Consider the following 26,181-nt stretch of genomic DNA (forward strand, 5'->3'; position numbering starts at 1 on the left):
TCAGACACTGTGGAAAAGACGTGCTCTTATTGTGATTAATGAACAGAATTATTCCTGTCTGAAAATCTAACAAGGATGCATTAATCAATACTAGCCAGAAACTAACAGCCTGTTGAAACACTTTCACACAGAACATCAACAGGCATAAGTGAGGTGCAAATGAATGTGCCTGATCGTCTCTAAGCATTTGGCTTCATTCTGCTGCATTATAAGGGGCAATTCACCAACCACACAGCCTTTCATAGGTGAGCTCACCTGAGCCCATGCAAGCAATAAAGCAGCTTCAAAGAGTCCCTCTGCCCCCCGAATTATTTCTAGGCTACTTAATTTGGCATTTGGTGAATATTGTACCGCTGGCTCTCTATGATGAGCTGGAGAATTTAATTAGAAGACTAAAAATGAGCCGCGCGTGATGTGATTGCTGACTCGGCAGTTGCTGGGGGTCACAAATGGCGCGTAATATCAGCCCTCTGTTCAGGGAAAACTCACAAAAATACATTATCGTTCAACAATAAAGACAACTTACCGAGAATCCAGCCCAAAAGGGACACGAATGTCTCACCCTCGGAGATGTAGTGAGGGCCAAAGCGGCGAAACTGACAGCCAAAATCAGACTCCCGAGCACCATCTGTGAAACTCCCAGAGAAAGCATGATGCGAGTCCGGGTTCGAAACTCCCTCAGCCGCGAGAGGCTGCGGGACAGAGATACCGGGCTCAGAGACCGACCCCTCGGCATTGCGCTGACGGGCATGGTCACGACTAAACTGTTTAAACGAAACCAAAACTTGAGTTAAATCAGTGGGCTTCGGGTTTACAGGACACCTCTGGGTTCAGTCGCTCAGACATACACAACGTAAAGACGAATTCATAGCGTGTTGCCAAGACGCGCAGACCGTCATCCCGTTACACGAGGAACCTCACGATGTGCTGCTCTCAGTGTAAGTGCGCCGTTTTCAAGCAGGTGTTTCAACTAGCGTTATCCCAAATCATTTCAGTAAGACAATGAGGTAAGCTCTGCGTAAACGCGCGCTGTATGGTCGGTCGCCAGCTTCGAGGAAACTCACAGGATAGGTGATCCATCAAATCCGTTCACAGCCGTGACAGTCCGTTAATGAAATCTCTCACGGCTCTGAGCAGAGAACGTCTAAATAATAAAGCTCGTATTCAGAGGAACGAACTTCACATCGATCGCGCGAATGTGACGCGGTTTGAGGTTCCACGACGCGTTCACAACGTTCGACTCCAGTGTAATAACGTTCGTTCGAATCTTGAACAGCCACAGCAGTAGCCGCAGCCTCGCGCTAGTAGTCTGTCAGTTAGATGTGTGAGCAGGTGCTTGGGTAGAGGAGGAGATGGACTGACGTGCCGCCATATGTAGATTCAGATAGATGGATGCGGGCAATGAACTCATTCGTGGAGCCATAAAAGCCAGAGTCCGTGAATGGATATAATGAGCCTACTCAATCTTACTTATTATTCATATTGTTACTTTTCATTAAACTGGCTTTAAGACTGAGCCTTTGCGTTCGGTTAATATGTCATTTAAGCATGTCACAAGAGAAAGAGTGCTGCTGTACTGAATATTAGCAAGGCTCTTAGCAGAAATTAAATACTACTGGACCATTGTGATGCTGGTTTTATAAAATTGGTAATTAGCATCCGGCAACTTTCGTTTCAGACCAAAATTGGCTAATTTAGTAGGGATATTATTGTCTAAAATAGTCAAAGCTTCAAGCTTCAGGTCACCAAGCAACGCACATAATGAAAGCAGGTCTGGAACCAAGTATGTGAATGGAACGGAGCGACTGAGATTCTCCCTTCCTAAATCAAGGCGTTCTGTTTTGATTCCGCTGAAATGCCATTCCAGATTTTAATTTTCACTCTTCTAAGCTAGAGAGAGAAACCCGTTCAGAGCTATCTGGAGCGATAAAAAAATGCCAACCATTTAACTTTTAAAAACGCGCTCCTCGATGTAATAACATCGCTTCGATTTGTTAGATAAAATAATTTTTCGACAGACAAAAAGCTATTCACCGACCTACTCCTTCATAAACACGGAGAAGCGAAGCGATACGAACACTGAAACGACCGTCTTTGTTAGTGCCCACTGATCTGCCAAGCAAATGATTGTTCTCGGCCTATCAGATTTGCGGACATGAAAAGTTATGACATTAAAATGTATTGAATTTATATAATTCCATCAGCAACATTTATGACCAAAATATACTTCTGAGTATTTATAAAAAAATTATGTAGGCTAATTTAAACGAGCTCTCTATACATTGAAATGCAGACTGTACTGATTTAATGTGAACATTTTTTTACACGGTTGAAGAAAACAGTCACATGACCAGACCTGTTTAATTCCAGTTTGCCCTTCTGAAAGATCGTCTATGCCTTGAAAGGAAGGATGTTAAACATGTCATAATATACGCAGATACATCTAACATTACCATATTTGGTTCATCACTGATCTGCCAAGCAAATGATTGTTTTCGGCCAATCAGATTTGCGGACATGAAAAGTTGTATGACATTAAAATGTATTGAATTTATATAATTCCATCAGCAACATTTATGACCAAAATATACTTCTGAGTATTTATAAAAAAATTATGTAGGCTAATTTAAACGAGCTCTCTATACATTGAAATGCAGACTGTACTGATTTAATGTGAACATTTTTTTACACGGTTGAAGAAAACAGTCACATGACCAGACCTGTTTAATTCCAGTTTGCCCTTCTGAAAGATCGTCTATGCCTTGAAAGGAAGGATGTTAAACATGTCATAATATACGCAGATACATCTAACATTACCATATTTGGTTCATGTAATATTTACAAGGTCTATAGTTAATGTATTAAGATAGCTATGTCTCACATAAATCATTACATATACAAACAGCAGTCAGTCACAGAGGAAAACCAAGAGCCCCACTTTTAATAATTGACTTATAAGCTATAAAATTGTAGCTTTCAAAGTATAACACGTCATGAAACAAAAGTTCGAAGAATACTACATTTATCATTCTCTTTCCCCCACAATTGCCTCATCGTAAAATAATGACACGTTGAAACTTTCTATAGTTAAGCAATTCTGACGGTAATGAAACACTTCACTAACTGTTTATTATTTCTTGAAACAAGGCACGCAGTTTCATTGGGTATTCAATGAGTAGATGTGACCACTTAGCTGGGCCTGATTTAACCAATCGATTAAAGCTACAGTATCATTACAATCAGTTTTATAATCGCCAAACGCATTGAACATTCTGAAGGAGTGTGCACAATAAAGCATTTGCGCCACCTGCAGGCCAAATAGTGTCACTACACATTATACTGCAGTGTGCTGTCGCAATGAGACACAATTTCAAAGTCACCTTGCTCCTATATAGCGGGACACTGTAATCTTTATGCAAATGCTTTTTGTACTGCAGCTACAACTACAAAAATCTACAATAAAATAACACCGTGTATTTTAAAAATGATTTTATTTTTAATACAGTGGCATACTGGAAATTGTGTTGAAAAGGGAACAAACTCTACCACATGTGAATAGCTAATAACCAGTCAAAGCTGTGTTATATTGTATAAAGAAAAAATAAAATAAAAGTCTTCCGGTGTGCCATAATAAATCGTCTATTAGTACAAAAATACATTTCAGGACACCCAATATAGCATCCAGTATCACAAATAAATGCGTGGGACACATTTCAAGCACACAGTTGAAGAGAAACAGGTTTTGAGAATAGTTTACATCAAGCACTTTCTTTTGTAAATAAAGAATAAAAAGGTTATCATTAAAAACGCTTATATTTAGTGTTTATCTGTAGAAAATGTGATATTATTACTGCTAAGTACACGTTCCAAGGCTCAAGGGTAGAACCAGAATACAAAGACGATCGTTTTCATTTCATTCATCCTCTTTTATAAATGTTTCCCCCCTTAAGTTTTATACAAAATAAAGACATACAAAAAAGTCATTTACAAACCAATAATGAAGGCAATATGCTAGCTTTATGTACAGCCAATTGATCTCCTTCCATCTTTTATTTGTGTTTCTCTTCAAAGGTCACGTGCATAGCAGATAAAAAGAGAAAACCTGTTCTTATCCTTTACGCTGTTACGCTTGTGTGCAACACCCAGGTTTATTTGTACAGCGGGTTGACAAAAATGGCAGAAAGACAACTTCAGTTTCTTCATAATTTATCATTACAACTTAGCAAAAAGAAACCACAAAGGTTTTTGTTATTGAAAAAAGTGTCTTTTCAGATAAGGCATCACTGCTTTAGATGGAGTGAGTGAGAGAGAGAGAGAGAGAGAGAGAGAGAGTGAGGAAGAATCTGGGAGAGAAAGAGGGGAAAGGAGAGAGCAGCGTTCTTCACACCTGAGTCAAAGCACGTGCATAGATCTCGACACTGCAGGAATGTTCCAGTGCTCAAGTTCACAGGTCTGTGAGGAGGCTAGTGGTGTCTACAAAGGAGCTATTTAAAAAAGGTGAGCCTTACGTGACACGTCCTTAGCTAGAAAACTTCATCCTGTATTATTCTTAAGATGCCGAGATTCTCTCTGACACTTGCGCACGCAACTAGCACTGATCCTGCACCTTGACATGATAAAAGTCAGGAAATGTGTCAGATGTACACTTCAACTGCTCGATTGAAAAGCCTAGAACTGGAATTCGATATTCTAGAAAAGTTGCACTATACTAGGGTGACCATACGTGCCATTTTCCCAGGACGCGTCCTGGCCAGGATTTCTATATTGCCTAAAATATCTAGGTTTTGGCTTTGTTTGCGTGTGCAGACCGATTGGTGTATGACATCAAAGTACCATACAGACGGTTATGCTTTCGAAACGCTCTCGAGGTACTTTGATGTCAAACACTGATCGGTCTGAGCCGCACTGCTTTTAAGTCGAAAACACCTAATATGTACGCGTAATTGCATCGCTTTGACCGTAGATCCCACCTTCTCACACGCCATGACTGGTCCATTATGTACAATGCTTGCATGTTATTGGTCAAACTACTTTTCGATCATTACCTTCAGCAAGCATGAAAACAGGAAAACAAAGCCAAAACAAATGGCACGTATGGTCACCCTACACTATACATGAGAATCATAACATTATAGTGTGCATACTACATGAAGTTCAAATACACTTGCAGATTAATATAGTCTATACGTTTAAGTAGCCTAGACTGAATGGAAGAACCTAATAAAATCCTTTAAAAAATAGACAACACAACTTAATGTGTCGCAAGATATTACAGTTGGCTTACAGTGCGAGTATTAGTTGGTCAGTGGCACAGAGCATGTAGTCCATCGATGGTTAATGTCTGTTTTTGTTATCCTCGAAAGCCTTTAAAAGCACTTAAAAAAAAAGAAGAGGAGGAAAATGATGAGGAGATTAAAACAGCACTTCACCGAATGTAACCCTCCCTCCAGTCTCAGAGGTTACCGTAAATAAAGCCAGAGCACAGTCAGGAGACCCTTCATTTAGTGTCACGTAGCGCCTTCATCTTGTGGAAGTGTGTGTGTGTGTGTGTGTGTGTGTGTTTATAAGGGGAAGGTCCTCTCTCCTTTAATCTGGTTCCACATTCACTAACGGGACCTGCTGTTGCCCTCCTCAGAAATGGTCAATAAGCACAGACACACAGTTGGCTCCAACCAGGTAGTTAGGATCCCCAGGGAGAGATTTGTTCTGCCAACTCTTAGGATCACCTGGATATACAGAGAAAATGTAGATGAATATGATGGACGAATGGAGAGAAAGATGAACCACCACATAAAAACATTTGGATTTTTATTTTTTTTTGTAAGAAATGAATACTTTTATTCAGCAAGAATGCATTAAATTGATCAAATGTGAATACATCTTTTTTTTTTTTTAAATGTATAAAAGTTTCAACAAAAATATTACACAGAATAACTCTTTTTTTATCTTTGATAATAATAATAAATATTCCTTAAGCACCAAATCAGCATATTAGAATGATTTCTGAAGGATCATGTGACACTGAGGACTACACTTTAAAATATATTAAAACAGAAAAGTTATTTTAAATTGTAATAATATTTCACAATAATACTGTTTTTACTGTATTTTGATCAAATAAATGCAGCCTTGGTGAGCATATGAGGCTTCTTTCAAAAACACTTAGTGACCCCAAACTTTTGAACAGTAGTGCATTATATGTTAGGTACATGCATAAATGACAGCCAAATGTATTAATTAAACGTTGAAAAGGGCTGCATGCATGCTTGCTTTCTAGTCAGATCCACTACACTAAAGCCAACAAAACACTACCATAAATCTAACATAAAACAAAACACACATTTGGAGAAACATCATCTTCATAAAAAAAAACAACATTATTTTATACCATATTTCAACAGCTGTAACAGCATCATATTGTGCTATTATTTAGCCCTTGGTTTGCATGAGGAAAAGAGAGGAGCGTAGCGGGACGCTTAGCGATAAGACAGGCTCTCAGCATGCGTTATTTGTTCTGACAGAGATAATCAACAGAGCCAGAGCAAGAACCAATAACTCATAGCCTAAGGTGCTGTAATGCATAAGAACAAAGTTGTTTTTCCATTCATCAAGGTGAAGTGTGTAATTTCGGCACCACTAGCGGCACTAAACAGAAGTTTAAAAAAAAGGTTGGTTGTCAAACACTAACAAACACATTATAGTTCTGTTTGATTTTGTGGTACAGAAATTACACACTTTATTCGTAAGAATTAAAATAATGGTTACACTACAGTTGCACATATACTTAGATGTTTTGTAGTGCATTTATAAATCTATAATGACCTGAGGATTTCAGTGCCCTTTTATACTCCACCGTGAGCTCCATCAGAACAACATCTTTGTTAAATCAGTTAGGTAAACGCTCTCTTTCCAGGAAAGTGCAGGGAAATTTGCCTTGAGCTACGGATAAACAATAGCCTTGTTTTAAAATATGCAGATTAGAGGCAAAGGCCTGTAATGGTTTTGGATGAGCCAGGATTCTCCCATCTCTCCAATGCACAATCAGAGCGAGAGGTTCATCAGGAGGCTAATTCAGGGCAGTGCCAGGTTTACCAATAAGAGTTATATAGAGACGAATGAGTGGAGAGAGAGAGAGAGAGAAATTAAGACTTAGGGAAAAACATTTGCTGTTTTCCAATAGCGGGACGAAGGCAATTCCAGCATCTCTGCATATTTAGACATTTGGGTGGCTGTGTGAGAATCAGTTTAAAGTACAAACAATGTGAGTGAATTATGATTAATAGATGTGAATTCCCATTCATGAAATCATGAGACCCAAGTGAAGATGGAAAACCTATTTTTCAGTAATGTTCATCTGTGATTATTCAACTAATCTCAAGGGAGAAATTGAGTGATTCAGTGACCGATTGAGAGAACACAAAGGCCTAAAACATAAATCTACCCAGTGAAAACAGCTTTAGATTTACTCAAACAGAGCACAATGCGAAATTTGTTGGGCCCTGCAAAATACAAACCATCTGCCAAAACAAATTTACTTTCTTTAATGCAAATTGTCCATTCATTATACTGGAAATTACAATGGATATTTATTTTTTAATATGTAGTTTAAAAAAAATTGTGTATTTATTCCCTTATATACAATACAATATACAATACCATTAAAAAGTTTAGGATCAATTTAAAATAATTGTCTTCAATTTTTAAATATCTTAAAATATAATTTAAAAATGTCATTTATTCCTGTGATAGCAAAGCTTTATTTCCGGCAGCCATTACTCCAGTCTTTAGTGTCACATGATCCTTCAGAAATAGAAAGTTGATCAATAGAAAGTTCAAAAGAACAGCATTTATATGAAATAGAAATCTTCTGTAATAGAAATGTCTTCACTGTCACTTTTGCTCAATTTAATGCATCCTTGCTAAACAAAAAAACATCTTACTGACCACACATTTTTAAATGGTAGGAGAACAGTTTTATTGTGCTTTAAGAGTGAATTGTCACAAATGAAAATTAATTTGATTGTCGAGCTAAAATTGACACTTGGTTTAAATATACCTTAATTAAACCACATAAACACATGAGCAGACTGGAGTGAGTGAGTCAGTGAGATACGCTATATGAGTGGAAAATAAAAAATAAGTAAACAAAAAATTTGTGATATGGAGTTGTGAAAATAAGAAAATGCATAATGAAAAAAGGCCCACAACCAAACAAGATGTCACAAAGCCATCCCAAACGACCCCAAAAAGGACAGAGAGAGGACAGCGTACCCGACGAGGAGTCGGAGGATTTTAGAGCAAAAGACCAACCATCAGGGGTCATAGACGCACAATGAGGTAAGCGGAGCTCCACTGGCTTCAGGAACTTCAGGCCGTGGGGACCACACATCACCAGAGGACTCAGCAGAGTTTCACCTGGAAACAAAAACACTTTCCTTTAGCATTTACTCCCATCAAGCTATTAATTTAGTACTGATAATCTCACTTGCATTAACTGAAAAAAGGGGGGGGGGCTGTAACAAACTAGAATCAGTATCAAACTCTGTATTACCAAGCTTTTTTCACAGACCAGAGGAGAAAGACAAAAATGTCAGAATCTTATGACCCTCGAATTAAAAGATGCGTGACTGACCTTTCTCTTTGTCCAGAGGTGGCAGGATGCTGTTATCACGACACACTTTGAAGTAGATCTCTTGCTCCACACCGTCAGGAATGGCTCCCTGAGGGATAATGATGCTCACTCCCGTCTCAATGGAGCTCAGGACCCCGCCGTTACTGTTGAAGATGCCCCGTGCCGTCGCCACCACCGTGTGGCTGTCATCATCATCGTCATCCTCCAAAGCACTCGGGCTGGAAAAAGAAAGAAAAACGGATCAACCTTATTTTTAGTCTGATTTTCAATTTCAGATTTTCTTTAGTGTTAAAAAAAAGAAAAGAAAAATCTAGCTATAGCAGAAATGTAATATCAGTATACAAATATCTAGTTCTACTGATTGTGATAATCTGCTTTGTTTAGTTGGCTACTATCCTAAATGTATTTAATATTCAATATTTATTAAAAAAAAAGTTAAACATTTTTTGAAAGAAAAAAAAACTACAGTATGGATAAAATGTCTACTTACCAAAAAAAAAAAACATGTAAGCATGACAATTACGGAGCTAGTTTTTACTATACCTGACAGGTATTGCCTTGGGTACAGCGTTGATGTTGTTTTGCTGGTATTTGGGTTTCTGATCCATGGTGCGGGTGAAGGTGTCCAGGCCGCTGTCGTGGTCTATCGGCTGGGGCGAGCTCTGTGGTTTGGTTGTGGTACTGATGGGAGCTTTCACATTATCCGTCTTATTTTGAGAGTCATTAGGCAGGAGGTTGTGGTTGAACTTGGGGCTGTCAAACTTGCGCTCGAAGGGTCTTGCAGAGGTTGTGTACGGCTTGGGCACAAAACGGTTGTAGCTGGATGTGGTAGTGCTGTTGGTCTTTGGAGGTTCGCCGGTGCTGTTAACAGGAGATTTGTCTGGGAAGCTTTTCTGAGGCAAGTAAGTGCTCTGGACTGTGTCTTCATGATTGGGAGGCTTCACTTTGGGAGATCCGTGTGGGTCGAGAGGTGGAGTGACTGTGAGAGAGTATGTGAAAAAATGTGTGTACGAATGTGTGGAAGTTTCTTTACAGATAGAAAATAAGCTCCTTAGACAAGAGTTCAGATTTGTTTTAGTCATTATATTCATCTCTTGATGACTATTTAGTCAATATTTCATTTAAAATTATTTCTATTTTAAAAATGTAATTTATTCCATTACTCCAGTCTTCAGTCTCCTTCAGAAATCACTATAATATGCTGATTTGTTGCTCAAGAAACTATTCTTATTTTCATCCATGTTGAAAACAGTTGTGCTGCTTAATATTTTTTGTGGAAACAAGTATGTATTATGTTGTAGGAAGGAGCATATTCAATCATTTCTCCATTAATCACGTACCTGAGGGTTTGGGCAGGGTCGGGGGTGGGACAGCTGGGTTAGCTGGAGCAACAGGGTTGATCTTCTCCACTGACTCTGCCCTGTAGCAGACAGCAGACAAAGAACAAAGAAGTCAAGATTTAAACTAAAAGCCATATATTCTGCCATCATGTTTACTGCCATCTAAATTTATATTACAATTCCAAACAAGAAAAAAAGTCTAATTTAATAAAACTTGACCCTTTACCTAAATGCAAATATACACATTTTACTAAAAGCAGAGTTGCATTAAGTATGATTAAGTATTTGAACACGTACCTGGGGTAGTACCCTGGCTGGGACTGGGGTTGGGTTGGCTTGATGGCAGGTGCCAGCTGTGCAGAGGGTTTGCTGTCAAAGCTTCGGCGGTCAAAGTAAGACAGCTGTTTCCTGTAGTACTCCTCATCCTCATCAGGGTCATTGTTATTTGAACGAATGATATCATCTGTTGCTTTAGGCTGGGGCTGCTGTGGCTCTGGAGATCTGACAGAGGAAAGACGTATGTGTACCTTAAAATGCTTTATGTATAGAATACTGTTGAGGTAATGGCAACCACTAGATGGAGATCTAGGACTAACTTCATTACTATGGCTAATGCCACAGGGGTCAGTAAGATTTCTTTTGTAATGTTTTTGCACAAAAAAAGTCTGTTATGCTCTGCAAGGCTAAATTTATTTGAGAAAAAATACAGTAAAAACAGTAATAATTAAAAATATGACAATGTAAAATATCATTTCATATATTTTAAAATGTAATTTATTCCTGTAAATGGCAAAACTGAATTTTCAGCAGTTTTTAAATAGAAATCTTTTGCAACATTACAAATGTATTTAGTCACTTTTGATCATACTGATGCATCCTTGCTGAATAAATTCAAATTCATATATATATAAAAAAAAACAAATCCTTAAACTTCTGAACGGTAGAGAACTTTGTGGGTAAAAAAATGCATTCATTTATAGATACAAATACACTGTGTGCTAATGGCTGGAGATTTGATTTATACTTTATGTGCTAGTTCATTACCTAAAGGCCTTCTCTTGGTCCAGGTTACTTAAAGAATTGGCTTTGGGCATGGAGGCAGCACCAGGTTTAGGCACCATGTCCACAGGCTAAAGGAAGCAGAAAGATTAACATTAATTAACATTAATAATTCAGCCTGTAGAGTGTATATTTAGTTAGTAGAAATACAGACTGTCAACGCACCCTAATACCAGTGTCTGCAGACTCTCTTGCTCTGTCCACAGACACGGATCGCTTGTTCTCAAACATTTTAACCCTCGTGAGCACGGACTGGGGCTTCATGGCTGGGTCATCCTCTGCCTCAGCTGGAGGAAGAGGAAGTGCAGGTTCCACTGGCGGTGAGATGGACTCAGGTTTAGGAGGGGTCACAGAGGCCTCAGAGTTCACGTAGCCCCTCTGTGGGGGTTGAGTATAGGAAGGCCTCTGGGATGGGTCATAGTACTGTTGTTTGGGGGGTTCAGGGGAGCGGGAAGAGGCTTGAGTACGAGGGAGTGCTTCCTGGTCATACTGCGGGCGCGCAGGGGGCGGTTCATCATGTCGGATCGGTCCGGGGCTGGGTTTGCCATAGCGAGGTCGACTGGAGTCATAGCCTGTGTCATGTCGCATCTGAGGATGACCGTATATGCGGTTCAGACCATCCTCATAGGGCATATGAGGATCGTATCCAGAGGTTTGGTCATACGGGGCCCACTGCTCATCGTACGGAGGCATGCTGCTGTCAAAATGTAGGTGGGGGTCAAAATTACGAGCCTTTGGTTCCATGTAGCCCCCATCGTAGCAGTAGGGCTGGTGGTCGTAATCTCTGTATGGCTTGTCTTCCTGGTAGAGGGGCTGCTGGGGGTTGTAGTTGGGCTGCATAGGGTTCTGGTTAACCTGCACCGGCTCGTTGTTACGATAGATATCCTTCTTGTACATCTGTTGATAAAGCCAAAGAAGGATACTTATAAACGACTTGTACAAAGAATCATATATAATCTCTAAACCACAGCAATCAATTGAATTGTATAAAACGGCAGAAACCAGAAGTGATTAATATTCGGATTAAAAGTTGAAGAATGAAGCACAGAGTCAGCAGAGAGACCTGCAATAGAGGAAGACTCAGAGTGGGCAGTTATTGAACAGGTCAAAATGGAGGCAGCCATCACACAAATAGTTTCAGAGTTTAAGAGAGATTAAATGATTCATGACACGCCAAGCTGCAAAAACACTGGGGTAAAATCAGACAGAAAAATCCCACTGAAAAAGAAATATACAAAAACGATTCGCTTTAAACAATAAAAAGTATTTTGAGACGTAGCCTTTTAGGAACAATAACAGTCTAGTCTGTTAGACACAGAATCACAAGTCTAAGCCAATGTTGAAGCCAGCATTAATTACTTAAAAAAAAGTTTTTTGTTTGTTTCTTTTGTCAATGATAATGAGGAAATAAACATGGCCACAATTTAACTAAAATGAAAGAATGATTTATAATAAAATGTGGCCAAAAAATCGTGGAAACACATGTCCACAATATGTAATTTGTTGCATGTCCATATATATATATTTTTTTAATTTTGCACTTTCTTGTCAATGAAATGTTTTGTCAACTAAAATTAGATAGCCATTTTAATCAGAGCAAAACTGACAAACTAATAAAATATGAAAATTTTAATTTAAAGAACGCTTTTGTCAGAAAAAGTATGAATAAAAACTGTAAAAATGGAAACTGGTTAAGCCGTACTCGTATGTTGTAAACAACAAGGCTACCTTTCAAAGTTGTAACAGGAGGGGGAAAAGATTCAAAGTTGTAAATATAAGTCAAAATAATTTTTAAATCATTTCATCACATTCATTGCACCAATTATATTCACTAGCTCTACTTCAACAAGCAAAAACAGAAAATTAAACCCATGCAAGAGTAGGCAAGCAACAGTGGGGACCTGGGCTTGCCTGAAGCTACATGAACTATGATCTGATGCAGCAGGCCTCTGTCGTACCCACTGTTGTTTATGAACACACACACGCACACATTCACAGAAGGAGAACGGATGCTGTCTTAAATAGGCACACAGCGCACATGCAAGAGCTAGAGGAAAGCACTGCAGCACACAGGCAGGCCAGACGGCGATAAGAGAGGGCACCGGGCTCGGGCGTTAAGTGGGCCGGTTTCAGTCCAGAGCAGGGTGGCTAGCGAGGTACCTTAGACTCTGACCCGGGTTGTCCGGATTGGTTGGGGTCGAGAGACGGGGGTTGAGCTAGCTCAGGGGCAGGTGGGAAGAGAGAGCCAGCCTCTGGGCTGAAATCCCCCTGAGTGAGGGTGACCGGGAGATCCTTGGCACTCAGGGCCCCTACATTTACATGAACAGCAGGGGGCGCTGTCTCTGCCAGCGGCTCAGGCTGCATGGGAAGAGCAGCCTCTGCTTTCTGTGAAGGTGTTCAAAAATGTTTAATACATGTGGTCAAACCTCACCACTGCACTTCAGCTGAGCTTCATGATTCTCTTCTGTCTCACCTGACACCAGTACTTTTCTATTAAGGGAATGCTCCAGGTTCACGATGTTAAGCTCTATTGACAGCATTTGGGAAATAATGCCAAATGAAAATAAACATGCACAGTAGTGCAATTTCAGAAAATTCTGGAGGTTTTATTCTGTATTACGATGTACATCCGAGTGAAACTGATTATCAATAAGAAAAAATGTAGTCAGGATTCATGACACGCCAAGCTGCAAAAACACTGGGGTAAAATCAGACAGAAAAATCCCACTGAAAAAGAAATATACAAAAACGATTCGCTTTAAACAATAAAAAGTATTTTGAGACGTAGCCTTTTAGGAACAATAACAGTCTAGTCTGTTAGACACAGAATCACAAGTCTAAGCCAATGTTGAAGCCAGCATTAATTACTTAAAAAAAAGTTTTTTGTTTGTTTCTTTTGTCAATGATAATGAGGAAATAAACATGGCCACAATTTAACTAAAATGAAAGAATGATTTATAATAAAATGTGGCCAAAAAATCGTGGAAACACATGTCCACAATATGTAATTTGTTGCATGTCCATATATATATATTTTTTTAATTTTGCACTTTCTTGTCAATGAAATGTTTTGTCAACTAAAAATAGATGACAAACTGATAAAATATGAAAATTTTAATTTAAAGAACGCTTTTGTCAGAAAAAGTATGAATAAAAACTGTAAAAATGGAAACTGGTTAAGCCGTACTCGTATGTTGTAAACAACAAGGCTACCTTTCAAAGTTGTAACAGGAGGGGGAAAAGATTCAAAGTTGTAAATATAAGTCAAAATAATTTTTAAATCATTTCATCACATTCATTGCACCAATTATATTCACTAGCTCTACTTCAACAAGCAAAAACAGAAAATTAAACCCATGCAAGAGTAGGCAAGCAACAGTGGGGACCTGGGCTTGCCTGAAGCTACATGAACTATGATCTGATGCAGCAGGCCTCTGTCGTACCCACTGTTGTTTATGAACACACACACGCACACATTCACAGAAGGAGAACGGATGCTGTCTTAAATAGGCACACAGCGCACATGCAAGAGCTAGAGGAAAGCACTGCAGCACACAGGCAGGCCAGACGGCGATAAGAGAGGGCACCGGGCTCGGGCGTTAAGTGGGCCGGTTTCAGTCCAGAGCAGGGTGGCTAGCGAGGTACCTTGGACTCTGACCCTGGTTGTCCGGATTGGTTGGGGTCGGGAGACGGGGGTTGGGCTAGCTCAGGGGCAGGTGGGAAGAGAGAGCCAGCCTCTGGGCTGAAATCCCCCTGAGTGAGGGTGACCGGGAGATCCTTGGCACTCAGGGCCCCTACATTTACATGAACAGCAGGGGGCGCTGTCTCTGCCAGCGGCTCAGGCTGCATGGGAAGAGCAGCCTCTGCTTTCTGTGAAGGTGTTCAAAAATGTTTAATACATGTGGTCAAACCTCACCACTGCACTTCAGCTGAGCTTCATGATTCTCTTCTGTCTCACCTGACACCAGTACTTTTCTATTAAGGGAATGCTCCAGGTTCACGATGTTAAGCTCTATTGACAGCATTTGGGAAATAATGCCAAATGAAAATAAACATGCACAGTAGTGCAATTTCAGAAAATTCTGGAGGTTTTATTCTGTATTACGATGTACATCCGAGTGAAACTGATTATCAATAAGAAAAAATGTAGTCAGAAAGGGGTGGGGTTAGGGCTGCACGATAAATCGCATGCGATATTTAACGCGCATCTTGTCAGAAAAGCCGGTTCTGTAAGGGTTTTAAAGGACTAAATGATTAAAATGATGATCACATGAGAGAAGTCTGAAGTTTCACCAGAAGATTAAGTTATCACAAAAGATTTACAATAAGATCAATAACAAGCATTTAGAAAACAATTTACATTTCATTGAATTGAATGCCCTTTCATTAGTAACAATAAATAAATAAATAAAATATTAAAAATATCATTTAATATGATAAAGTTCAATAAAATACATTGGTAATTAATATAGTTTTGCATTTAATTGGCTTTTATATATTTTTATATATGGCTTATATACATTATTGGCTGTTATTAAATATTTAATTGTGCATGCACATTTCTCCCATTTTTACATTTAGATTTTGCTGTTATCTAATAACAGCCTATCTAAAACATTTACTACCTCTGTTAAACGTAATCTTTAGCAAATCTTAAAATAAATATCCATTTTTTTTCTACTGTATATTATGTTGTGATACCAAAATTAGATTTGGATGTTTTACATTTAGACAAACTGAATGAATTGCAATGTCTATCCAATGTTCCTAATGTTCCCATTTAATATTTACCTATAATAACAATCAGTGCATCTCTAGTGGCTATAGTTTTCAAACATTTTAAGTCTTCCCACTTTTTTAAGTGCTTTAACTGCAATATTATACCACAAATGCTGTTCACTGAGCTTAACTTGTATTGAACTAGGAACATCCCACTAACATGCAGAATAGGTTGACTCTGGGAACCATGTCATATAATAATTTGCAGCTGGACAAGGTTCTGTTTTCACGTTAAGTCTGATGTCAGTTTAATTCTACAGTACAGTACAACGTTTTGGCTCTCTTGTAATACAAGATCTAAGACACTTTGGATATCATAGTGGCCACTGGACCCATATAGATAAATACATTCACAGTAATATTATATTTAACACTGTAAATCCATCATGCACATAATACTTTCTGGTAATGACATCATTTTGCATGACAGCAAGGGGACAGCTAGACCACAAGGATGGGGCAATCATTTCACATACTTAAAGATACAATGTCCTCACTTCCATCTCCACTGTGATCGTACTGAGATAAGAGTCACGGCATCTATGTGAAGTATAACAGCCAAGTCACATTTGTCACATACACACACACACAGACTTCCACACAACTACACGCTCACAAATACATATAATAAATACGTGGCAACAATTATTACTTGGTCATTGTCACTTCTCTAGTACTGCAATGATACGGTTTTAAAGCACTCCTCCTTCAACAGCGCCGCTAGAACACTTTTCTCAAGCACACCACGGCCTCCAGACAACAGGGAAGGCGAACGGCTCGCAGAAACGCTACCTGCTGAGGTGCAGGGGCCTTGAACCCTGCGGGGTCGATGCGGTTCAGGGGTTCAGGCTGGTACACTCTGTATCCAGGAGGTTCCTGGATGACGGGCGGGTCCTCCCGAACGGGCTCTGAGGAGCGAGTGATGGCGGGTTCAATGGGCGGTCCAACCTCGTCGTTCAGGGTCTCGTCTAGTTCCTGGTCCGTGTAGGCTCCGCCCTCTGTGTCAGTGTCCTCGTAGTCTGAGGTGTGACGGCTGTCCGTGCTGTACATACTGTACTCGCTACCAGGGGCAGATACATAGGACAGACGGTCATCGTGAAGATCCAGATCATCGTCAGGTGCGCCCTCCGCCTGCAGAGATCGAGAGCACAAGATCCAAAGAATTCAATGAGAGCGAGAGGAAGAGGAGAGAACAACATGTAGAGAGAGATGAGAGGGTGCACAATTAGTGGAAGGTAAAAGAGAGAGATGACATTGGATAATCTCACAAAATTATATTTTGCATGAAAAATAAAGCCTACATTTGAGATTTTTCCACATTTCAACATTATATTCAGGATAACCTAAATTTACTTCAAATATTTTTACCATCAGTTATTTATGTTCTACTGTCTCTATTTATATTGTTTTCATGTATGATTCTTTCATGATACTACTGTAATTTCTTACAATATTGGTAAAACAATACTGCTTTAAAAATTTTTAAAGAATATGAAAGACAGTTCTCCAAATACTTTAATGATTTATAAGTACAATTTAAATCACAGCCTTTTTCTACATTACCATAATAAGAAAATGAGACGGTGTTAATATAGTATTATTTATATACCATCATAATACTTATATTTTAGTTAGCTTTGATATTTTCAGTTTACATTTTAAGTTTAAAGTTTTTTAAATTCTATTGAGCTTTTCAGTTTTAGCTTCAATCATTTTAGTAATTTCTTTTTTTTTTTTTTCCATCAAATATTTTTATTTCAAAACAAAGCATTAAATCATTATTTCAATTAAGGCATTATTATAAAAGCATTATTTCCATTAATGGAAACCATTTTTAATAGCTTTAGTTAACAGTAACATCACTGTTATAAAAATGAGTATCTCTTTTATTTTTTGCTTAACACTATTAAGAATGTGAGAAGTTTTTTGTTTTTTCTCATTATGACATTAAGAATTGAGGGGGTGTGCTTCACTGTTGTGAAAATCATTTAGCAAAAAGCATCAACACTTAATTTTTAGAGTGAAATATATCAGGTTCTGGTAAATACTTCATGAGTTTAACCTCATTATGGTGAAGCATCACAAAAACAAACCTCAGTCCACTGGGAGGAAGAGAGGAAGAACAGATGTTGATCAAATGAACCATGCAGTGGTCAACATGAATGTTGTGACCACAAGAACAGATGCATGGGAAACAAACTATGCTCTGTAAATATAAACATGGAACCAAGAAACCAAACAACCACGAATGAACCCTGTCCCTGAAACCTCAAGCATCCGCTGTGGAAAAGTTTGATGAAACTCACCTTGCCCTCTGAGACCCACACCAGCTGGTTCTGTTGCTGCTGAATGGTCTCCTTCAACGCTCCATACCAGCCATCATTCATGCTGTTCATGTTAATGGTGGCTAGAGGACAGTCACAGGAAGGAAGACATCAAATCACTCAAGAGAATCCAGCTGAGTCAGGTTTTTGTAAAAACAACTTTTTCGCAAAAAAAAGTTACAACCTCACTGCACCTCAGTGTTCACTGCACACAGCATGCAACATAATTCGTTTATGTGCTCATTAATTCATCGAAAGGTGGATCACTGTTGGATTCTTTCACTTTACAACTGAGTGATCTTTCTGCCCTGTTACATTTACATTTATGAGAGGCTTTTATTCAAAGTGATTAACAAACGAGGAATGCTATAACACAACAGCCATTATAGAGCTCAGCCAGATACAGTGTGCTTCCATAAAAGTTACGACTAAAACTTGATAGCAGCCAGGCTGCTAAATGTGACCCATCATGAAATTTAATGTGATGTACAGTTTTATGAATAATTATTCCAAGTTATCACTGTGAACTACATTTTTTAATTCACATTAAAGAGGTGACAGTGTGTGTGTGTGTGTGTGTGTGTGTGATTCGTTTTAGCAAACTGGTTCATTTGGAACTCTGGATTCATTTAAAAGACACAAGACACTTCAATCAAAAGAGTTCCCAAAATGTCTTCAATTAAAAGAATGTGTGACATTTTATTATTTTTTATTTTTTTATAATAAAATAACTAGTTTAGGTATAATAACTAGTTTAACTATTTAAGATACATAAATCATTTTTATGAAACATGATACAGTTTGTGTGTATATGTTCTATTTTTCAAGTCACTTACAGTCTATTAATCTCACACACTTTACAAAGTTCTTTTGTTTAGCAGAATGTGGCTCAAAAGAGCGATTCATTCAGGAATCGGACATCACTAATGTGTGTACATGTGCAGAAATGTTGCAAGATGTGGTCAATGTTGCTGTGTTTTTATAAACTGCCTCACTCAGTATGTCTGGGTCTGTAGGTACTATATTTATACCATCAAGCTTTGGGAACAAGGGTCTGCTTTTGCATGTGAACCAATCCTCACTGTCTCTCAGTCTTTTCCAATTTTTTTTTTTTTTTTTTTACAATAAAGAAAACACAGCCTTAAAACATCAGTGTTTACCTGTGAATAGGTGGTGGTTGTTCTTTCTCAGTTTAAGTGCACGCTCATGGAGTTTCCTGGCACTCTTCCTGGACTCAGGACACAGTCTGGTCCTCATGTTCTTCACACCCTGCTTACTGTCAGGATTCAGTAACGCCACGATGGGATACCACTGAGCATAGTTCAGCCGATCCACTGCATTAGGAGTAATGTCCAACACTGCATGTTTGTCCTGCAAAACACATACAAAGACGCCTCTTCTTGATTTTATGGACTCTCAAGTGTACGGCTAAATAACATGCTGTACCATAATTCAGCAGCAGGAGGCAGTAGTGCAATTCAGAGAGAGTGTGTTCACGCATTGCATTTTGTGCCTTTGTATGTGTGAGTGAGATCTCACCCGGTCGATTATCTGTTTGATAGTGTGAAGGCGTATGATCCCCGAGCTGCGCTGGTCAGTGCCGGCATCTCTGGGTTCACTCTCTACACAAGAGAAAACATAATCCATAGTAGCGTCCACATATACTTCCTGTGCTCCCTCTCATGCAGTACCTCAGCATCTTCACCCCTCAAAGGCATACAGTGAGGAGGCAATTCAACATGGATGTGCACATGCGCCCGCATACACAATATATGAGCACCTGCAGACTGTTCACATGTTCCATACGTGTAACATCAATGTGGTGCAATGCATATTCATTTACAACAGATATCCAAATATGAATATTCATTATATCAAATGGAGGGTGGAGGAGCATCTGTACACCACAGTGACTAAGAGGGGGCCTGGAATATCTGAAGAACATTTAACATTAAAGAGTGCAACCAGAAGAGGGTAAAGCTAGTGTGCTTTGACCTTTAGGGGCCATTGACGGCCCCTGACATCAATACATTATTGGGATAGCTCACCCAAAAATTAATATTCCAGCATCATTTATTTTTCCTTATATTGTTCCAATCAAAAAGAAAATCTCTCTCTTTCTCTCTAAAATCTCTCTAAAGTCAATGGGGGTCCAATGGTGAGTAATTGATGATGATAGAATGTTCATTTTTGGGTGAACCATTCCTGTAAGACAGCATCTGTGTCCTTTACTATATCAAGGTTCTAAAATAGCAGCAACTACAGGAAGTCTTTTCAGCAAAAAAGAAACACAAAAAAGCCCAAAGAATCACAAAATAACACAGGAAGCAGGTGCTTGGGATGGGGGAAATCAATGAGCAATGTGCCTTCATCTCCTCTCAAGCATGACTGAAGGGTTGGGAGGTTGGAGCTGTCGATAGCATGAACACATCTTGGATTTTTTTCATCATTAACATTCCAAGCGGTGTCGATTTGGTGTAACTAAAATAAGGGATGCCATAATAATGCACAGCCTCTAGTAACTATGGTTACTGATGGAGTGAGCTGATGTGACTACTGTATGCAACGTACTTTCCCTTCCATCTGGGTGCTGTGTCTCTGAAAAGCAAATACAGTCATACAGGAACAATGTTATGTAAATAAAGCCAGTGGCCACTCATGTAATCAGTTTACAAGCTGAATTTTAAATGCACTACTGAAACTGGAGAGCAGGACAGCTCAAGTGTGACTGTTCAAGTATGCTGCACAGGTAGGTGGATTAGAAAATTGAAGCGCTGAGTCTTATCAAGGCATGTGTGTTAACAAATGGACACTCACTTGCAAGCTCAAACATGTCAGGCACCTCTCTCGCCAGTTTATCTCGTGCCACATCTGCGATCGGCCCGAAGATCACAACAGGTCTCAGGAACCCAGCTGCAATGAGAAAAAGACAGCTTTGTTATAGTTTAAACAAAACAGAAATATAGCTATTATCAGATTACTGAATGACCGATATTTAAGTTCTAGGTTACAGTTTATTTTAAGGTGTCCTTGTTCCAGTGTATTATACATTTAAGTACTGAGTATTATTAATTAATGAGTAATACATGTACTTACTATATGGTTAGGGTTTGGCTTAGGGTTACTTGCATGTAATTATGCATAATTTATTGTTATTATAATACACGTGTAACAAGGACACCTTAAAATATAGTGTTACCAAGTTCTATGCTATGTCTAAATAAATAAAAAATTAAAATAAAATTAATTTAAATGCGTTTTAAAAATAATTGAATTTAGATTTCAGAATATTATTATATACAGCATGAAAAAATTTATATTCTTTTTGAAATTTGTGTTATTAAATTATTAGTGTTTTAAATGTTAATTCAAGTGACCAATAGATAGAGGAAAATGTCATTTAAATTTAAAAAAGGGGGAAATTAGCATAAATAATCAAATTTACAATATCAGTCAATATGCATCCAATATCGATACCGATAAATAATAAACTAGTAATAATAAATTATATTCTCTAATATCGCCTAATAACTGATATATTGTGCATCCTTCTCTAAGATACATACATACCTTCTCTTAGAACCACCCTCTCATACGCAGGGAACTTGGTCTGAACAGGCTGAGCTGACAGATCTTCTCTGCTCTTCCGCAGGTTCCTCTTTGAACTGCGCAGACCTCTGAACCTCCAGAAGTCAGCTCGGTCACCGCCTGTAGTTTTGGGGAGTGTATACTGTACGCTTGATAACTGCTCCGCCCTGACGAGATGATGTCAGAACAAGCTTTAGTTAAAAATATATTTCATTTTGATTCTCTCTAGGATTATAGACCTGCATAGAGATAGCCATGCAATACAGAAGATAAAAAAAAAGAACTTTATAGTAATCTATATATGATCTACTAATCTGTATACTTTGAATATAATGTCTACAGCAGGTGTTTGTGTACTGCTGGTGCTTGACTGAGTGATTACCTGTTCTTGTTGGGAATGATGCCTCTTTCCACCTCCTGGTGGTTCTTCCCAATGCGGATGGCCAGCCAGGAGCCCAGTTTGCCGTTGTAGAGGGTGTCTACCACTCTGAACACCTCTCCCTTATTAAAGCTCAGCCCATATGGAGACTCTTTCTCATACTCAAAGTGTGTTCTGATGTAGAAGGAGTCGCCCACATCAGACTCCACTATCCGCCGGTACACTAGAGGACATGGCATAAATTAGGTGGTCAACAGGAAGTGATGAGGAATAGCTTTATAATAGCATTTTTCTTAGAATGACTGAATTTTACTCAACTAAACATCAGGGCAAGTTATATAAGAAAGGGATAACACAGTCAGGTGGAGATTATTAAAATAAAGCCAGACAAGGTGATCGTGCCCCCAATGTGAAGCAGAAGGGTCTTATATCACCCTTAATAACTGGCGGATAGCACATTATCCCACTTATTATAGAAGTACTTACCAAACAAATAAAGAAATGGACATAAAATGTTGATTCAAATTTTACTATGCGAGAAGAACAAGGAGACAGAGGGATAATAAGTGACATGATATACTTGTGCAGCTACGTGAGAAACATATATATTTAATTGCAGAAGACATTTGACCAATGAATGCTGCGAGTGACCAATAAGAGTTAAATATTCTAGACCAGTGGTTCTATACCAGGGGGCTGGAGCCCACTAAGGGGCCTCAGCAAAATTCCAAGAGGCCTAATAAAGCATTGGAAGTACTGGAGATACACATTAGATTAGATAGGAGGGCTTTCAAATATTGTCTTCGATAAGAGGGTGGGGATCTTGGAGTCAAAAAGAACCATGTAATAAGTGAACATAGGCAAACATGACCGTTACGTGAAAAGCGTATGCATCTGCTCACCATCTTTCTTCCTCTGAGCCAGGATGGTGACCTCTTCACCTCTGGGCAGATCGAGCAGGAACAGCACTGCTTCCTCACGAATGATGTTTGCAAAGTCAACATTGTTAACCTATGAACAGGAGGGAGTGCAAGAAGAAAACAGGCTTTAGATCTCAGCGGTGCAATACTCTAACAATACACTGTTTATTGACAGTGGAAAGAGAAATAAAGAGAAGCAGAGAGAGAGAAAATCCACCTTTTCTGTTTCTACTTTATCTTAAAGTCGCAATCTAGAGTAGAGGTGAACATGCAGTCACCTCTGACAAAATGGAAAGGGAAAAACAATGAGCTGGGAGTCTCTCTGTGGGGCAGAGCCTGGAATCTAAGGAGTGTGTGCTTGTGCAGCAGGGACGGGAACTTTCATACACGCGTGTGTACAGTACACACACTGCTCTAGGACTTGTGTGGGAGAGAAACAAAACTATCCATGTTTCATTAAAATGTGCTCAGTGGTAAACAACTCTAAATGAGCCTGACTTAGAGTCTCTGTATTACACATAGCAACTGACAATAGCATAAGACCACTGGAGGCTTGAGTTAAACAATGAACGCCATTGTGTGGCCGAAGGCTAAACAAAGGAAAGCTGGAAAAAGAGGCGAGACAGGCACTGAGTCAGAGCAGGAGTGTGTCATGATTATTTTTGCCCACAGCCACAGGGGTCACACAGTGTCTTCATATTTTTCTGAGAAAACGTGGGATGTTACACAGTGTTACAGCATGGAGATTAGTCAACAGCAGATGTTCAGTTGAAAAAAGGAAAAACGAAAAAAAAAAAAAAAAACGGTTGCTTTCTTAAGATTTCTTTGATATGATTAAGCATGCTACTGTATCTGCTGCACATGTGATGTTTTCACACAATGAATGTCAATGATTTCAAAGTGTAGATTTAAAGGCAACAGATAGAACTGAAACAATGACAGTTTGGCTCCAAATTGTTTGACATTTGAATATATATTGTAAAATAAAATAAAATAAAAAATTAAAATTATTTAATGTTAGCTAAATTAATTTACTTTTATGACATTGTCATTTTTAACAAAATTATACAGATTTCAGCTTTAACTAGGCAAACACTAGGAGGACAGGATATTGATCCTTAAAGGGATAGTTCACCCAAAAATGAAAATTCTGTCATTAATTACTCACCCTCATGTCCTTCCAAACCTGTAAGACCTTCGCTTATCTTAATAACACAAATTAAGATATTTTTGATGAAATCCTAGAGCTTTCTGACCCTCCATAGACAGCAACACAACTGAAACTTTCAAGGCCCAGAAAGGTAGTAAGGACATCATTAAAATAGTCCATGTGACATCAGTTGTTCAACCTTAATGTTATGAAGCTACAGGAATATTTTTTGTGTGCAAAGAAAACAAAAATAACTTTATTTAGCAATTTCTTCTCTTTCATGTCAGTCGATGTGTTGTCACAGAGTACCACGTGTGTGCGTGTGACGCTGCTGACGCAGGAGCCAGTTTTCTGACGTAACCTGGATGTGCTACACCTTGTTTAGCTGTGCATTTATTGAATGAGCACTGTGCTACATCCGAACTGATTGCACTGCATTTTATGTATAATCATTTTCTATTTTTAACGGTTTTAAATTCATTTTAAATCAATTTCTAAATCATTTTAAAAGTTTTTAAGTTCCCTGTTTTATTGTTGTGATTTTTTTTAATGATTATTTTACTTCCTTTTATGTAAAGCACTTTGAATAACCATTGTGTATGAAATGTGCTATATAAATAAACTGAATGCGCGTCGAAGACTGACACGAAAGAGAAGAAATAGTTTAATAAAGTCATTATTTTTGTTTTCTTTGTGCACAAAAAGTATTGTTGTAGCTTCATAAAATTACAGTTGAAACACTGATGTCACTTGGACTATTTTAACGATGTCCTTACTAACTTTCTGGGCCTTGCTGTTTATGCAGGGTCAGAAAGCTCTCAGATTTCATTTCCGAAGATGAACGAAGGTCTTACAGGTCTTAAAATTGATGCTAGTTCCATATCGCAAGACCTCACTTTTAAATGTTACTTGTATCTAGTGGTGAATGTAAAAGACGTCCTCACCCTGAGTATCTGGTCTCCCTCTTCCAGGCCTTCCTTAGCAGCAGGACTGTCTTCCAGCACACCAGCAACAAAGATCCCCACATCATTTCCTCCTGCCAGCCTCAATCCTACACTTTCGCCTTTCTTAAACTTCACCAGCTTCATACTAGGCCTGGTAACAGAGAATAAAACTGGCTTAGTTTTTAATTATCTGTACACATGCATCTGCACAATAATACAGAAAGTTTACTTTGCTAGTAAATTCAAGTCACTAGAAAAGGCAATTGGGAGCATGATGCGAGTACAGAATATACAACAATACTGACCGGAGGATGCTGTCATCATGAGTGACACTGGGCACAGGGGCGTCAGAGGGGCTGACTGGCAGATCAACATCAGGTTGCCCAGGTTGTGCATACACTGGTTTCGGCTCTAAACACACATTTCGGTTAGACTCTGACCGTGATGTAATAAACATTTATTTTAAGAACAAGTTCTTAACAGGTGATAAATCAGACCAAAAAGAACATGCAGAAATAAACCGAAGCTAGGTCAGATTAAGGCATTCCAGAACAGAATGGAGTAAACAGCAGCACGGTACAGAGAGAAATCTAAAGGAGAGGAGAGGTCTGATTTTGATCAGTGGAAAGTTGGGAGTAGGAGTAGGAACAAGATGGGCGTTTTCTCCAAGGAGGTGAGGAAGCACATTGGGTTTACACGCTGTTTGATATACACACAAATATTATGTAAATCACATTATTTTGCCTTGCTGTAAAATATAGTTGAACAGTCACATTAAAGAGAGCTGTGAATTGGCTTACTACTCTGTCAAAGCAATAATATCTGACTTTCATGTTTGTAACAAAATCCAAAAAGTCAGTGGAAATTGATGGACATTACAAAATTTGCATTTGTAGTACTATATAAAAGAGACAAAATTTGTGTCTATTACTGTTGCTATTATTTTATTAGAAGTAGGGATCCATTTCGGTTATTTCTCCTAACCAACAACCAACGCTCGTTAACAGATTATTAACCGTTAACCGACAAGATTATTTTAAATTTGAATTGAATTAAATTAGAAAGG

The 26,181-nt window shown here is 38.7% G+C and overlaps 1 protein-coding gene across 11 annotated transcripts in view; it reads right to left on the reverse strand.

Moving 5' to 3' along the window:
* Positions 1 to 5,051: 5,051 nt before the first annotated feature.
* The window catches only part of LOC107750483 (tight junction protein ZO-1-like), a 145,667-nt gene continuing 124,537 nt past the window's right edge, over positions 5,052 to 26,181 (reverse strand). For 6 of the 11 annotated variants that reach the window (XM_016565854.1, XM_016565856.1, XM_016565853.1 and 3 more), the window contains 20 exons: positions 25,421 to 25,526; positions 25,116 to 25,266; positions 23,004 to 23,112; positions 22,105 to 22,324; positions 21,705 to 21,889; positions 20,952 to 21,047; positions 20,706 to 20,732; positions 19,674 to 19,756; positions 19,295 to 19,505; positions 18,117 to 18,217; positions 16,603 to 16,941; positions 14,677 to 14,901; positions 11,197 to 11,928; positions 11,017 to 11,102; positions 10,270 to 10,473; positions 9,973 to 10,052; positions 9,176 to 9,611; positions 8,633 to 8,850; positions 8,272 to 8,415; positions 5,052 to 5,726 (listed from right to left, as the gene is read on the reverse strand). In XM_016565854.1, coding sequence (XP_016421340.1) covers positions 5,632 to 5,726; positions 8,272 to 8,415; positions 8,633 to 8,850; positions 9,176 to 9,611; positions 9,973 to 10,052; positions 10,270 to 10,473; positions 11,017 to 11,102; positions 11,197 to 11,928; positions 14,677 to 14,901; positions 16,603 to 16,941; positions 18,117 to 18,217; positions 19,295 to 19,505; positions 19,674 to 19,756; positions 20,706 to 20,732; positions 20,952 to 21,047; positions 21,705 to 21,889; positions 22,105 to 22,324; positions 23,004 to 23,112; positions 25,116 to 25,266; positions 25,421 to 25,526 — 3,848 coding nt within the window. In that variant the 3' untranslated portion in view covers positions 5,052 to 5,631. The remainder of the gene's footprint in view (positions 5,727 to 8,271; positions 8,416 to 8,632; positions 8,851 to 9,175; positions 9,612 to 9,972; positions 10,053 to 10,269; positions 10,474 to 11,016; positions 11,103 to 11,196; positions 11,929 to 14,676; positions 14,902 to 16,602; positions 16,942 to 18,116; positions 18,218 to 19,294; positions 19,506 to 19,673; positions 19,757 to 20,705; positions 20,733 to 20,951; positions 21,048 to 21,704; positions 21,890 to 22,104; positions 22,325 to 23,003; positions 23,113 to 25,115; positions 25,267 to 25,420; positions 25,527 to 26,181) is intronic. The other 5 variants (XM_016565859.1, XM_016565855.1, XM_016565858.1 and 2 more) reach the window with 4 other exon arrangements.

The sequence above is a fragment of the Sinocyclocheilus rhinocerous genome, unplaced genomic scaffold (genome assembly GCF_001515625.1).
Source record: "Sinocyclocheilus rhinocerous isolate Xijiao unplaced genomic scaffold, SAMN03320098_v1.1 scaffold19, whole genome shotgun sequence".
In the NCBI taxonomy this organism is placed as follows: domain Eukaryota; kingdom Metazoa; phylum Chordata; class Actinopteri; order Cypriniformes; family Cyprinidae; genus Sinocyclocheilus; species Sinocyclocheilus rhinocerous.